A 16,474-nucleotide genomic window follows, 5' to 3' on the forward strand; every position below is an offset into this window, starting at 1 on the left:
TCATTATATTTTTTCTTCCCTGTCCAACTGAGGAGGGGAGTGACAGAAAGGCTTTGGTGGGCACTTGGCATCCAGCCATGGTCAACCATCCACAGGCAGACATTACTGTACTCCTGAAAACATTTTCAGGATTAGGAGAATTTCTCTCAGTTGTGCTCACAATACAGTCAAAATTTTGAAATCTGCGGAGTTGTGATAAATGATAGTGCCTGTCTACATTTTAGATGTAATCATATTAAGGGGAGATGAAAAGCAATGTATTTGTTGTAGAAAGCAAGGACTCCTGAAGTTAATTTATGTTCACATAAATATTGAAGTTCAGTTTTTAGTGCCTCTTAAATTTTACATCTTGTCAATCTTGTTGTGAAATCAGGCTCTTGGATTGCATTTATTATCTCATAGGTGTCCATATAGTCATCCTACCTAATGGAAAATTGAAATGAATCAGTTGGAGATTGGAAATGGTGACAGCAACACTCCAATTTTTATTTATGTATTTTGGATCTGAAGTCATAAGGTTCTTCAATTTGCATCTTGATGCAAGAGAAATGAATATTCCTCTCTAGAAAAAGCAAGAGTATTGTTTTTATTAAAAAAACTATTTCAAACAATGAGAAAGTTTTTTTTGTTTGTTTGGTGTTTTGGGGTTTTTTTTAGCTTCAAGTATTATAACAGTAAATTAAAAATTGGTAGACTATTTTTTTCTCTATTTAAACAGTTCTAGCACCTGGGTATAATATTTTTCATGGCTTTGTGGACTAATACAGAATTGCAGTTAAAAGTAATTTTAACTCTGTTACACAGTGTAAATGTAATAGAAAAATGGTGGGATTATGTAGCTCCATGCAGGCTGAATGAAAAGGTCTTTTCTCATATAAATGCCTCTCTGCCTTGACTGCTTTCATTGCTGAGCCTTACTCATTTAATGCTTTAGTTTCCAAATCCTATGTCAGTAAGTGAGATGTGGCTTGATTTTAAAAGGCCTTACTTTTGAAGTTCACTTTTTAGACCACTCTGTTTTGAGCAGTAGATACTAATGAGAAAGAGAATATGTCCTTCCAAAGGTGCAGGGTATGAAATAGGCAGGATTTTCATCATCTTCATCACCTCTGGTCAACATATCTGCAAGTTTTCTAGTACAGTGAGGTGGTTCCTTGAAGGGTTTGTTTTGCTTTTAAACACTTTGAAACAATTTAAATGAATCCAAAATAATAGAAGATAATTGAATCTTCCTGTTAGATATGAATATTCAGTTGTTAACAGATTCATTTTTTTATCTATTTTATCTTATGCAAAACCAAACAGGAATTTAAAAAAAAAGTTGTAAATTAGATACCAGTATTTCTATCACTGCAGACTACCTGATTATTCTATATTGTTTTTGTTGTATAGAAGAGAAAAAACAGCAGAAGTGTTATGAGTAGGCATGGGAATAAAATGTATTTTTTCAGTGATGAATGTAGTTATTCCTGTATGGTGGAATTGCCTTTTTATAAACAGTAAGCCTTTTCTGGCAACAGGGAAAGATGCATAACCTCTGAGAGTGCTTCATCTTACTCAACAGTGAAATTCAAGTTCCTTCTGTATGTGAAGTGAAATAATCTATACTTGATTAGACTTAGAGCTGTTTTTCTTCTATTTATTTCTTACACTAGTGGACTAAGAAAGTAAAATTTTATAGAAAAGGGAAGTGCATAACCTGAAAGCAAGTTCAATTTATAATAATAATAAATTTTCCTCTTCCTTTCCTTAATGATCTGAGTTTTAGATTCAAAGAAAGAATTTAACATCCTTATTTATGAACTAATATCTGTAATTTTAAATATCTGGATGTATTTCTTTTATTTACCAGGTTAACATAGGCCAAATGAATATACATTACGTTTTCATAAAATCTCATCCTCACTTCTGCATTTTATTTTGAGTTTTCTTGGTGTCTTTCAATTCCAGTGAGTGGGACCAAATAAAACCAATTAAGAAACAGGCAAAAGAACCCCTCACTTTTAAGAGATGTACTAAGTTCTTCGTTGTTTCAAGGAAAGATAATTGGAAGTTACAGGAACTACTATAAGATTAAGTATACCATTTTCACATACCAGTTCAATATGCTTCTGTTACAGGTGACATAAAAAATTCAGACTTCTCATAAAATGTAATGAACCTTTGAACGGTGTTATGGATCCATGTGTGTTTGTAGATAATTACACAGGATTGGGGTGTGGGTGTGTGTATGGATATAAATCATCTTTACATAAAGCATCATTTCAAAAGTTCCGATAAAAAATATACTAAATAAGAAACAAATTTTAAATAGGAAATTAAGTATTATTGTCTTTATGGCTGTGTGTAGTTATGTGTCCTTACCTCTAAATCTCAGAAATATGTCATACCTTAGAAGTGCACTCTCTGTAGATGTGTAGAGCTGTATCCATAAATTACTTAGTTTCAGTAGGGTAATTTAAAAAATGTAGTCTGAAGGAATTATATATTTAATTGGTTTGTTTAACACAACATTAATTGCAGCCAAATGTATAGGTAAGAGCACATTTTAATTAGTTTCTTCCTGTTGTTTATTCTTTAAGTTCTTTTTTTTCTCATATTTGCTTCAGTCACTGTTAGTTACTCTATTTGCTAACAAATGCTTGTTTGTGAATTGAGAACAGGTGTGTCCTTTTACATGCAACAACAAATTGACCTGAATTGTGGCTCCATCTTATACGTCAAAGATTAAGATTCCTAAACTATGTTATCTATGTTGTGCTATCACTAATCTAACAAAAACTGAATATGTGCTTTATTCAATTCTAGATTCAAAATAAGAACAAGAATACTACAGGAAACCTTAAGACTGGGGAAAATTAAGAGAGACTCTTTTAGGGACTAGTAGTGAGTGAAAGCTTACAAACACTGTGATCATCATACTAAAATCTCAAGAGCTTGGCCTCTGCTGCCTTTGCTGTTATCAAGTAGAAGGACTTCCCATTATATTCTTGCATAATGGATAGTTGAGTTACACCGCTGAACTAGAGATTAGTTATTTAGCTACTGGAAAGGCATATAAGGAAGAAAAGAAAAGCTACTAAGAGATTTTAAAATTACATTTGTTCTATCCTATATCTAACTACTAGATTAATAGTTTTGCATATATATTTAAAACATACGAATATTTCATATACCTGAGTAGACAGCCTTAAGTCTTTTCATCAGTCCAAATGGAGCATTTAGCATCCTCGGAGATATGTGAGCATTTCATAATCTAGCTGCTGGGTGATCTTGCAGCTGTGAGTTTCTAATTTTCTTGCTAGGGGCAAAGTCCATGCCTAAAGTCTGAGAATTAATGTTTTTTAAATGAGAGGACTTTTAGGCACCAGATTTTGTGAGTACATCTAGTGACTGAAAGATAGAAGCCCCCAGTTTCTGAACCTGGTGTTACCTAGTATATTCCCTTCTCCAGCCAATGACTGTGAGGTTGGGCAAAGTGGTTCTGCTTCTTCAGTTACTTCTCTCTGGTTCAATGATTTCTAAGTTCTGTCCTGTGAAAGTGTTCCTTGCAACACAGGCCGTGAAGGAAGCAGGACCAAGCTTGATTTCCTAGGTAGGTTCAAGGACTGGTGCTAACTGGAAGTGGACACAAGTGCAGGATTTTTTTTGCATTCTTTGTTTTCTCTTGTTGAAGTCCAAAGTCATAGGCTCAGTGCTGGTAGTTCTGGGTTTAGTTCTGAGGTGTGGAATTTTGCCCATGCCATCTATGTGGTCCTAATATCTATTCTGGTCTTATACTGTGAGCTAGGCATCTATAACTTCAACATTATAATTGCAGACACCTTACATCTTCTGACTCAGAGTAGGTCTTCCCGCTGCTAAGTGTGGAATTGGAAAGGCAGGGAAACGTGCCTCTCTGAAGCAGTTTGCGGGGGTAAATCTCATATCTGAGCTGTGTAACTTGATTAACATAGGATAGTATTGAGATAATACCTTTAAATGAAATTTAGCCCATGCCTTTATGTGCCATTTTGTGTGGTCTTAGCAGTACAGATATCCGTTTGCCCGGGGATCTCTATGTCTGACCCATTCTATGATGCATAGAGTCATAGCCCTGTATCTTTACTCACTCTACATCAAATTCTCAGAGGAAACTGTCTACTATAGACATCAAATACCAGATGGTGTTGCTGCCCTACAGAACCTGCTGGTAAATTGTAAGAACACTGATTTAACTTAGATTAAGGGAAGTTAAAGCAAGAAACAATTTGCCAACCTTTATTATCAATTTGCTTTCATAAGTGGTCAGTTCTTTCAATTTATACTAAGCTATACTGCTGTGGAAGATGGGGGAACAAGTAATTGAATCCCCCCTTGTGCAGTTCAGAATTAATCTGGAGCACAGTTTTCACAGTGTTTGGTGTTTGATATATTTGGTGTTTTATCAAGCACTGAGTGATCCTGTTGTGATGAGATACCTTTAGGAAAGATGAACACACATAACTGAGTGACCATATTAGATTTAAAGGAAGGTTGTGTTTGTAGTTGTATTTCTGTAGCATTTTCTTTGGGGAGGTATGTAAAGACCATCAATCACAGGCAGGAAAAAAACCTACTGATTGATAACATTCCACGTAAGGCGGACTAATAAAGGAAATGCTATGTTATTTGTGCTCTATTTTCATAACAGCTGTAGATTTTTCATTGTGACTGTCAGAAATCAAAGTGAATAAAACAATCTATTCTGGTGTGCAGTTTGTTATTTTTAATCAGATTACCTTTCCTAGTCTCCTAAAATTTGGAGTTGTACTGGCTAAGTTCCTGAGAGGTTTTGAATTTAGCTAGCAATATGTTATTTCATGGGAAGTAGATAATTGTGTGCTATACCTTTAAGAAGTACAGTATTTTCTAAATAATGCAAATTCTTCTTTCATGTTTCAAAGAGTATTGAATTCTCAAGGATAAGCTTCATATTTTTTAAAAGTCAGATTTAATTTGAAAATTTAGATAAGTTTCTAAGTTTTCGGTATTTATGGGGTTTCACAATATGCTATGGACAGAGCAGTACTCTTGCTGTATATTTTGCCTTTTAGCAGTTGATGATATGGAAAGTAAATACTTCACTACCTTTATGGAAACGCAAAGTAAAAATTGTGAGCATAAATATTTGCAAACGTTCTCTGGTAAGAATTTTCATCTTAGAAGTTTGAAAACAAATAATCCATGTTTGATTTGTATGGCACAATCAGAAAATTGTGTAGATAATCTTTATGAGATTTCAATTTTTATAATAAGTATTTTATTTCTAGCCTATGACTTACTAAAAATTTTGCCAGTTTCTATTCTCCCTCCCTAATGAATTGTTGTCTGTTTAGTTTAACCAAGCAGTAGACAAGTTGTGTTTAAAGAATTGTCTTAAGAAACAGTTTCTTTAAATTTTACTCTTCTCTCCTCCAGAGACAGAAATTAATAGATTAATAGAATTTAAAATTTAAGGCACATTGTTGAATCATCTGTGATATACAAGTTAGATTAGATGATGGTGTATCATAAACATTAGATTTTATTCTATTTATCCTATACTTTTAATTAAAAAAATAATGTCTTGCAGAAAAGGTCTATAAGGAAGTGTGCAGCCTTGATTTGAAAACATCAAGAACTTAAAAGACACGGTATTCAAGGTTAACTCTTCTTTTGGCTTTTCTTTTCCAGTTTTATAGGTGTTATCTGTTTTTTTCCTGTCCTATTAATGATTTTCCAGACTGAAATATTTATTTCTTCCCCTGAGAAATTACCTATGGAACGTGATATGGTCAAGTCTAAGTCTCCCTTACAAACAAACAACAAACAAACAACCTAGCAAACCTTTTCCCCTCCCTCGAACCTATAAAGATTGATTTTTCTCAGTTCACTTAATGTAAAGCGTCTCAGCAGACTTTGGTTTGTTTTATGGATACTTTCTAACTTGGTAAATTCCCTTCTAGTTTCTCAACATTAAATTTTAATCTGTGCAAGTCAAAACTGAGTGTTGTGTTTCAAATTCAGTCCCACAATTGTCTTTCTAGCCCTAGTTACCTTGTTACACTTCAAAAAACCATGCTACTTGGTTAGGCTACAGAATGATCCTGGAATTTATAAGGCTTCTTTATCCCCAGCAAATCTTACCACTTTGTTTTTCAGATAAAATGCTTTCCAGAGTCCATTAATCCTCATTAAGGTATGAGGTTCTTACATTAGGTTTTTACGAGGTTCCTAGTTTTAGATGTTATATTACATTGTACAAAAACACAGGTACTTTTTCTGAAAACATTCAATCATGTGATCCATTTCATTCCATATGCTGCCTTGTCCTTCTCCTCATTGTTATTCACCTCAACAGTACGTACCATCTACCAATTTTATTTTTTTACTTACTTTTAAATTATCAAAAGAGATTGGGATGAGACCCCACATTTTAAAAATCCCACTGGATTGTTTTAGCTATCAATAATTCCTTACAGACATCTATTCTTTTCAGGTTTTGCAATAACTGATGTTATTATTCATGCAGTATATACCTTACTGATACTACATATTATTTTTATCTTGTGATTGCATACTGTGTGAAACTAAAAATACCTATAAGAAAATATTACGTTTAGCAAGCTGCCTTTGTAAATTAAATCTTACATAAGTAAAAAGAAATGAAATTGGGTTTGTCTGACAGGCTGTATTTCCTAGAAGATGGTATTAAAATATGCTATACCAACATTTAGAAACAAAAAAAATCTTCACAGTCTTAATTTGTGAATTCCACTGTTTATTTCTTGATCCAATACTAATATTTTTTCTTGACCTGTTTGAATATTTACACACCATCATTATATATCCTCTTCCATGGAATTTCACTGATACTGGAAGATCTGTTGAAAGGTAATGTCAACATGAAAAATGTCTCAGCTGACTTAGGGACTCTTGTGAACAGGCTGTTTGATCCTGATAATTGTAGAACTTGATGCCAACATAAGTTCCTAAACAACTTCTCTGTTGGCCGATGGCTTGGTAACCAGTCATATTTACTTTGCTAGAGTCTCATACAGGTTATAATTTCATATCATAGTTGGTCTGATCTAACTTCAAGATGTTACAGAAACAGGCAATTTTTCAAAATCCAAACCCCCACACTCTGAGTTGTACCTGGTTGTGAGTCATATCTCATGTGAGAGGATATTAATCTCCCACCCCTTCAAAAGGAAAACCCAACCAACTGATCCAAAGCTCCACAAAGATTAATTTTGATTTCGATCTGAGAGTTGATCTGATCCACAGGTCCCATTGCAGAGCTGGGAGATGGCTAGGTCCTGCACAAGAGAATTCCGATTGGAACAACTCTTCTAGCAGCAAATTACAGATAATTAAGATTAATCATGATATAAAATCACTTCTGTACCTTTTGAAACCTGTCCTCACGGACATGTTTGGAGGATTTATCAACAGGAAGTGTATTTTCAAAAAACCCCCAAAGTATATCACCAGCATAAACATGTCTGTACATAAACAAATATTGAATCTGTAATCAAAATTACAGGTTTACTGAGGATGGAAATGAAATAATTGATAAAATGCACAAGATGATAAAATGCACATGTCTGTAGTATCTTTATAGCACATTCATTCTATCTAATATTTTCTAAAATTATTATTATTATTATTTTAAATAAAATTGATCAATTATAAATGAAAAGCATCATAAGACAGCTTTCAGGTCAAAGAATAGAAGCTGAGAACACCAATTTGCAATTTAAAATATGATACTATAGAGGCAGGTGTTTTGAGACTCTAAAAAAGATTTTCTTACACCTTAGGTGTAGCGTTTCATTCTTATTTGTACAGCTTAAGCTAGTGAAAGCAGGTGTTTAAAACAATTTCAGACAATTAAAGGAACGACTCTTCTCATCCTAAATGTACCTTTTCCATGAATCAGCTATGATTTTAAGAACATTACAAGGCCTTGAAATCTCAATGAGTTCTTCTAAAGTTTTCATTACACACCATTGCATATTTAGTACTTCTTGTATAACTGTAATGGGCTTAGAGTTACTAATTTTTCCCAGACTACATTTTTGTCCTTTATGCACCAGCTGCATGATCTACACAATCTTATTTTTTCTTAATTCAGTTTAATGTGAACTCAATAAACAGGCTTTTAAAGTGTGAGAAATAGCAAGCACTAATATTCAGGTAGTGTAGTATGTATTTTTAATTAATAATAACAAAAGACAGTTTTGTAGTGTTTTTTCTTGTCTATGTATATGGTTTTCATACTCTCTAATGTACAAACAAGGTGATTATCTTTTATAATGCTTTTATATTAATATATAGCAGATTATTTCTGGTAGCATAAAATGTTTGTTTCTTTTTCTTCTACTGCTCCTTTTATTCTATATTATTCTTTTAGCTATTTTGTATTTGCATGAATAGTAACTGAATCAATTCCTTTGCAGAGCAACTGAAACACAAAAGCCCCTGTATGCCCTGTTTTCCAGAAGTTATCCTATGTTAATACAAATATAATCTTTTAACAATTATTTTGGGAGACAGGTTATTGGAAGAATAATTATTTTACCTAGGAATTACCTAAGATATATTCCATTTTTCTGTGCCTGGTACAAAACTGTAGACTCTGCAATATTACAACAAAGAGTTGCATTAGTTTTGGTTCTTTCAGTTATGTGATAATATTTTTAATATAAGCATCTTCCAAAATGACAATTCTGAATCACTACCAGCATCTTAAAAATTCCTCAGATGGAATCTAAGCAGATGTCTACTATATACATAGACTTAAACCAAAATGTTTCACACATTAAAGAACGTTTCTCTAGGGTAAGTCCATTGGAGTTAAAAGTCTAATAGCTATTAATTATGATCTATTTACAAATTTTATGTGCCCCCATTAAGAAACAGAAACCTTTTCAGGTCAACTACTTATATAACAGGTCTTTAGGGAGATAATAGGTTTGTCCAAAGCCTATAACAAATTGATACAATTAGTGCGATAAGAAGAGTTTATATTAGTTATTTTTGAAAGTATCTGCACTTGGTTTCTGTGGTTAGGAATTAGACTGAGAAGAAAAAGACATTCTACCATTTGTACTTGGGAAATTATTATTTCAAGAATATTTGAATGTGTCTTAATCATCATTCCAGCACATATAAAGTAAGATCAGCTTTAAAATTCCCAGTGCCTTTGTATTGCTTCTGTCTATCCCCATTATATATATTCTCTGTATATTCTAAGAAGTTTTGTGTAATTTCAGAGTCTGTCCTAAAGGTATTAACTTTTAAAACTGTAATAAATAATTACAAAGTAACTGAAAATCCCTTACTTTACACAGTTGCAGTTCATTGCCCCACAGCAACCTTAAAATGATCTATTAAATGATTATTAGAAACAATTAATTATACCAGAGAACTCTAAGAGCTCAAATGCAATTTCATGGTTATAATTTTCTTGTCAGGTAATAAAACAGGATGAGCTTGGCAAGGAACCATCTGACTGTTCTGTGTTCGATTTGCTGAAATACGATGATTATAATAGTGACAAGCACCTGGCTCTGGAAGAGTTCTATAGAGCTTTTCGTAAGTACCAAGTCTAGCCTATTCTTCTTTCAGTTTTCTCTTTCTTGCTTTGCTTTTGTGAAACAGCATTTTTTATTTTTTGAATCTTGATGTACCCAGATGCTGTACAACTTAACAGTCATGATATAGCAGAAAACTTTGTAACAGAAATCAATGATACCCACTATCAAAAGTTCCAGATTTATGAGGGATTTTGGTAATGGAGAATTCATAGATAATCTTTTTTGATGCCAGCTTGCATTGGTAAGTCTGTGTTGCGCAAAAGTGGCAAGTAGTGTGGTCAAGATACAATCAGCACAACCGAAATACTTCTCCACACCCTATATTTGTGACTGCTGATAAGGTCATTCCTGACAAACCCAGCAACATATGTACCACTTCTATTACATGTCTTATGTCTTCATAGGACTTGGAATGAGATAAAAGATTTGTGGTGTAGTTTTCAAGGTATTTGTTCTCTCAGTGCCAAAAGGATGTCGGAACAATTGTGTATAGGACTTAAAACATCTTGACCAAAACCACTGGGATAAGGTTCAACATGGTAGTGAATAGCAGAAAGAAGAAAGATGTCGAGAGCTTTTATACAGTGTGTTAAATGTAACATCCTTATATTTTGTTATATCCAGATCAGAACTGATGATTTTTCTCTCTCATGTACCTTGAACCTAAGACTGAATCTTGAAAACTGGCTTTGGTTTCAAAAGCTGTTGCTCTAAATTCAACAACCTGGCAGCGTAGAAGATGAAGTTTGTGCTCAATTCTTTCTATAATTATTGTTTGAGTATACATTGACTAGTCCATTAACGTATGTTCAATGAATCATTGCAACCTGTTGTTTTAGTCTTCTTGTACTTTCTCTTTGGGCAGATGAGGGCTCTCAGCCACTTTAAGTTATGTCAAATGAAAAAAAGATTCAAAACAACTTACAGAGTTTAAACTAAAAAGTAATGAATTTTTACTAAAAATGGCTGCATGACAAGTAGAATAAACATGAAATGGATAAACAAGACAGACTGCCTGAAAGTTTCTTAGTTTTGACAATTTTTATTTCCCTAAAAATCTTTCAGAAAGTGTGATTGATTTTGTGATACCGCTTAGCTGAACAAATGGCTTATTACTCCTACAAATAACTTGATCCTGCTTCCTGAGGTTATCTGACTGCCTTTCTTGCATTGTCCTGACATTCACACTCTGTCCTCTGAGTCACTTACTAAGTCAGCAGAAAAATACTCACCCTCCATATCCCAACACCAATCTTGCTGAATGACCTGAATTGATGAAGGGAAGGGTCAGACCATGACTCATGCAAAAGAGGTGAGAGTACAGCCAAGAAATAAGGGCAGGGGGAGAAAGTGGAAGATGTTAGGACATTGTGACAGTGAGATAAATTCGTTCATCTGCAGCAGCAAAACACTAGGAAATACCTTAATTTCTTTATTTAGAGTTGTATTACAAGTTTGGCTTACAAAAATGTGCAGAATTATACAGCATCTATAGAAAGATTTCCACACATTATCTATGATTATATGATTAGGTGCTCTGCTTCTAGATCTTGATTATGTGCGTACCCTGTGGAAATTTATATGGAAGTATAGCAGTCCATGAGGGTAAAAGATATGTTTAACCCATGAGGGTTAAAGATATGTTTAAAGCATTAGCATGCTTTTTAAAAACACTGAAACCTTGTAACAAAGGAAGCATAATATTTTTGTTTCAAATAAGATTTTGGTGTGTCTCTGAGGGATTATTCTGTATTGTTGTAAAACTTCAGACATAAAAATAGCATTTTCTTATATATTTTTAGTGAACTTTTGAATAATAAAAATAATTTCCATGTGGTATGTTAAGCATCGTCTTATTATGAATTCTAATGAAAACATTAGATTACATAAGATTAGGAATCATTTAGGTTTCTTTGTTGAAATACAATAGTGGAGAAGACCCTATTTATAACTATAAGGCTATCTTAGAAGATAATTTCTAGAGCAAGATTCATTCTCCTATGTGATTAACAAAATGCATTCATATTCATTACATTGTTGAAAAACAAAACCTAAAAACAGGTGCACTTCATTGTATGTTGCCCAAAAAGTGAAAGAAATGTGATATAACGTTAGACTCTGTAATTAAGATAAAATAAATACTCTTTAAATATATTTGAGGTAAATACACTAGTTCCATTGCATTTGGTCTCAAGATGGTTTGAATTCAGTCAGTTTGACCTACTTCACTAGCATTAACAAAACCAATATATTCCTATAAAAACTAAGCAAAATCAAAACAACTTAAATGAACCACCCTGTCATTTGACTACTGCTCTTATGACTACACAAGCTGACCCAAAGCTGAAACCAAGCTCTCCACACAAGCCACACTAACCTAAGGTAAAGTGAATGTGACAGAATCTGTCCAGAGGTCTGTGTTGTTTGCTTAGGGCAAAGCTTGTGAGCTGTCATTAGTAATGGCAAGTCTGGATTTATGAGGATACAGACAATTAATATAGACAGGGAACCAGATCCATGTATGGAAATATACACAAGAAGCACTCATGACGCATCTTCTACACACTGTTCCATGCACAAGTATCTCTTCAATTAAGCATCCACCTACAACAGAATTAAACATTTTAATTTTCTTCAATAAAGTGACACAGGAATGTTCAAAATATTTATTCCAGAGAGAAACAAAAATTATTTTTCCAGAATTTTATTTAAGAACTTAATTATTTAAATTTTGCATTCTATTTGGTTATATTGTAATGATATATTATTAATATATTATATTGTGATTATATATTATAATTCTGAAATTGTCCCTTTTTACAATAAGCAAAATATTATTTTTCACCAGCTTGGACACTTTCAAACATGTAGAACAAATAGAAACCAAAATAGGAATTTTTTTTTTCAAATTATTTTTTAAAATTATTTTCATATATAATGAAAGATTATAACTGAGTAACAGTGATTGCAGGGGATCATCTTCCAAAATATTATGGTGTTATTTGATGTTTAAAGACATTTAAAAGACATAGCTGTTAATTTACTTAAAAAAATGCTTGAAGAATTTTTTTTTACCTTTTGAACAGTACCCCATCAATATAACTTGACTGTGTGGATTTCATGGGGTTTTCATTCCTTTATCTCCACCATTTTCATGTATATATGAAACCTAATTTCACACTAATACCTGCTATTCCCAGTACATTTGCCTCAATCCCTAACTGTAGTGGAGTAGTGGATTTGAAAAATGCCAATCTCTCCTCACTGAAGTTCATCCAACTGCTGGAACAACTGTTACTGACTTTTATTGCCTCAGAATGGCAATGGAGAAGATTTGGCTTTGCATGATGAAGAAATTAAAAACTTCTATTCAAAAATTCTGCACAGAATTCAAAGGAGTTATTTTTTTGTCGTTTGTTTGTGTTTTTCTTGTTTATTTTTGTAACAGAAATGAGAATCTATTTGATTAGCATTTGCAGGTAGGATTTTTTTTTCATTGGTATATTTAATTAGAAATTTTCCTCACAAATACCAGGAATTCTGTTTTTTCTCTAGTAGTAGAAAAGGAACCACCCTAAGGACAAAGATTAATCATTGGCTGTTTTTAAGGTATTAACATGCATGTAAATCTATACCTATGTACATACATATACATGCTTGTTAGTTTTCTGTGATTTTATTTCAACAGGACAACCAAAATGTAGATAACTATATGCAATGGAATGAAAATCCCTTTCACCCTTTACAAGGTCAGATACTGAGGTAGTAACAAAGAAAGAAAATGCCTGAGAGGGTGTTCTCTACTGCGAAGGTTTGTGCCAGGTCCAGGATCACAGAATATTGCAAACAGATGAAGATGCTTACTGGCTTCTGAAGGGTTTTACATACTGGCAAAACTATTGTGGTTTTCTGGGTATAGGCTGTTTTCACTCATACCATGAGGGGTAATTTTTGATACTACAACATCTATCTGTGAGTTATTTGTCTACTATATGCCATAACAGTTTAACTAAATCAGTAGCGTGTGCAGAGGGTATTCCACAAAATTGTTTCCTTTAGCATAAGAAGATAAACTAGAAAGTTAAGCTAGGTTTTGGGAGCTTGGGACTGAAGGAATCATCTTGTTCAGTCCTCCACTTCTTTGGCCACATAACGTAAAATTATATCCTAAAAGTGATCCAGTTCCATCTTAATGGTTTTTTTGCTTTTTTCCTTTCATTCCTCAGCCAGCCTCAAGACAAAGGGTTTTCTATCAGCAAATGTGTTTTTTAGACAAGGAGAAATACATTTAACTTTTTCTGAAAGGGCAGGTGAAATCATAAGATGAATGAGCCAAATAAAATCTAAAAAGGGGGGGGGGGGGGAGGGAACAATTTCTTGAAAGCTTTATCTTCTACAATCTAAATTTCAACCAGTGTACTTCCTTTATTTTTCAAGGGTTTTCTTTCTTTGGTTAATGTCCCCTATGTATCAAGAGAATTTTGTGTTAGCTGCAAATGTTTTCTCTTTTTACTTTTCATCTGGTGCTCTTTTCTAAAACAAATAATCTTGTGTTTTCCTTCTTTAAAGTACCATCTCAAATGAAATTTCAAAGCAAGTACTTCAGGTGGCCCTCATGGTGGGTTGCAATAACTCAAGGCATACTGCAAGCAAGTAAATAGTAATAAATTATTTTATTTTATCACTCAGTAGATGCAGATGTATACATATATGTAGGCACTTCCCTTTCTGATTTCAATAGAAACAATGACATTAATTTAGGTATTTGTGAAAAAATCTGATTGCATAGAATTCATATAAATACCAAATTTACTGTACATAATCGAATTAACTGCTCCATGTAACAACTGATATCCTGCATAAAAAGAAGAAAAAAATAACATCTTTCAGAATAATTTTCTATTGTTAGTGTAGAACTATTTTAGATGTTATCTTATGCTTGTAGAAGGGGCCACAGAAGGTCCTCACACTGATGACTTGACTGTAAAAATTACCTCTAGATGTGCGAGAAATTGTCAGAAAGAATTATCTAGACAAAACCAAATATGACCCAACTGTATAGTCCCTTCTTCCCTTAATGATGCTTTATGGTTTCACTGGAATTACTTGTGCTTTCAGGTACCACTCAACACTATTAACAATATCTAATCTGTTGTGCAGCTGTTATTCAGGATGATGTATGCTGTTACTGTACATGCTATTGCTTTATATATTTAAAAGTACCTTCAGCTTTGAAATACCATTCAGGTCACATATATCAGATTTGGATTTCAAGTACTTCTTATTGCCCAGGTGTTTGTATGAAGTGATTTATAAAACTGCAGTAACAGCAGCTATTACAGGAGTTTTTGATCTGATCTGAAATTACAGAACTTGTCTTTGGGCTCACCTTTTAGAAGGAAATGTGAGGCTATTGCCTAATATGACTGTCAAACTCAGTACTTTGTTGTGTCTGGAATCAAAGGCAAGCAGCAAGAAGTCCCCATAAATACAGGGCTCATTATGATCACATATGCTTAGTTATTACATTTTCTCAGTCCTGAAAAAATATTCTGAAACATCACTGCTTTCATTGTAATAGTTTTACTTCTTTTTTAATTTTTCAAATGCAATTATTACAGGTGCATGTTCAGAAATCTTTTTTTTACAATATGTATCTTTGGTTTTGAAGCAAAATAGACCAGAACTTAAAAAAACACTGATAACAAAATCTAAATTAAAAAAAATCTATACTGAATTACTCAATGAAATAAATGAGACTTCACACTCGGTTGAGTTATCCTCAAGTCCACAAAACTTAACTCAAAAAAATACTTATTGAATTTATACTTCCAATTAATTCAATATTGTGTTTAGTGTAGAGTGTGAGTCAGAGCTTTATAACTGCGATAAGTCTTCAATAGTAAAACATGTTAACAAATAGTAGAGGAAATATTTTCTGAGGGAGGAAGAGGTATTATTCTATCTCCTGCTACCATTAATTCCTTTTCAGCAACAACTTGTGTGTATTAGAGTAATCCAGAGTGTGTTATATTTCACCACTAACCTCTGAAAACACCAGTTAACATCATACTGTGCAGGAGCTATTGGACTTCATGGTAATGATTTTTAGCTCAACTTAATCTATCTTTCAAATTATTACCAGTGCTACATGTGTTTACAATCTGGAGAACCTCAGCTGGAAAAAGATGCACCCTCTTCTACTGAGTGGGCAGAGCTTTAAACTGAACATTAGAAACAAGGAAATATTTAAGATATTAAATATTGTTTAATGGATTGAAGTAGTGTGCCTGAAATTTCTCACATGCCACTAAGTCAATTCATTTTGATACCAAGTGATTTTTAAATCATGATAAATGTGTTTATCTGGTGCTTCCCCAGTAAGACCGTGAGGTTTTTTGTTGGTTGGGGTTTTTGTGGTGGTGTTTTTTTGCTGTTTGGGGTTTTTTTTAGAAACTTTTTTTTTTTAATTTAAAAGTCTCTGAGTAAAATGGGTCCTTAAAAAAAAAAAAAACAACACCAAAACCAAACAACTTAATTTTTCTGGTTTGCAATGTAGAAATCCTCTGAGAAATGCTGAAGTGTTGATGTAGTTTGCCTGTTCAGAACTGGATCAAAGTAGCAGATAACTGATTTTAACATACTTTCTTTGTAGTATACATTCCAAACACTTGAAGTGCTATCATGCAGCTGAAGGTTTCTATTCTTTTAAAATTTTACCTGATTTTTGCCTTTCTTCTGGATATACACAAAATGAAATAGTTTATCAAAGTACTACAAGATCATATATTTTACATGCTTGTCATGAAGCTCTAATGAAGTATGATATTCATCACTTTATGTAGCCCCATTATTGTCTCTCCTAGGAC

The 16,474-nt window shown here is 33.1% G+C and overlaps 1 protein-coding gene across 5 annotated transcripts in view; it reads left to right on the forward strand.

Moving 5' to 3' along the window:
* Nucleotides 1-16,474, forward strand: part of FSTL5 (follistatin like 5) — a 283,323-nt gene that overhangs the window by 151,008 nt on the left and 115,841 nt on the right. For all 5 annotated transcript variants that reach the window (XM_027636132.1, XM_027636127.1, XM_027636130.1 and 2 more), the window contains exon 6: nt 9,483-9,603. In XM_027636132.1, the coding sequence (XP_027491933.1) occupies nt 9,483-9,603 (121 nt within the window). The remainder of the gene's footprint in view (nt 1-9,482; nt 9,604-16,474) is intronic.

Source organism: Corapipo altera, unplaced genomic scaffold (assembly GCF_003945725.1).
Source record: "Corapipo altera isolate COAL_440 unplaced genomic scaffold, ASM394572v1 22b, whole genome shotgun sequence".
Taxonomy (NCBI): domain Eukaryota; kingdom Metazoa; phylum Chordata; class Aves; order Passeriformes; family Pipridae; genus Corapipo; species Corapipo altera.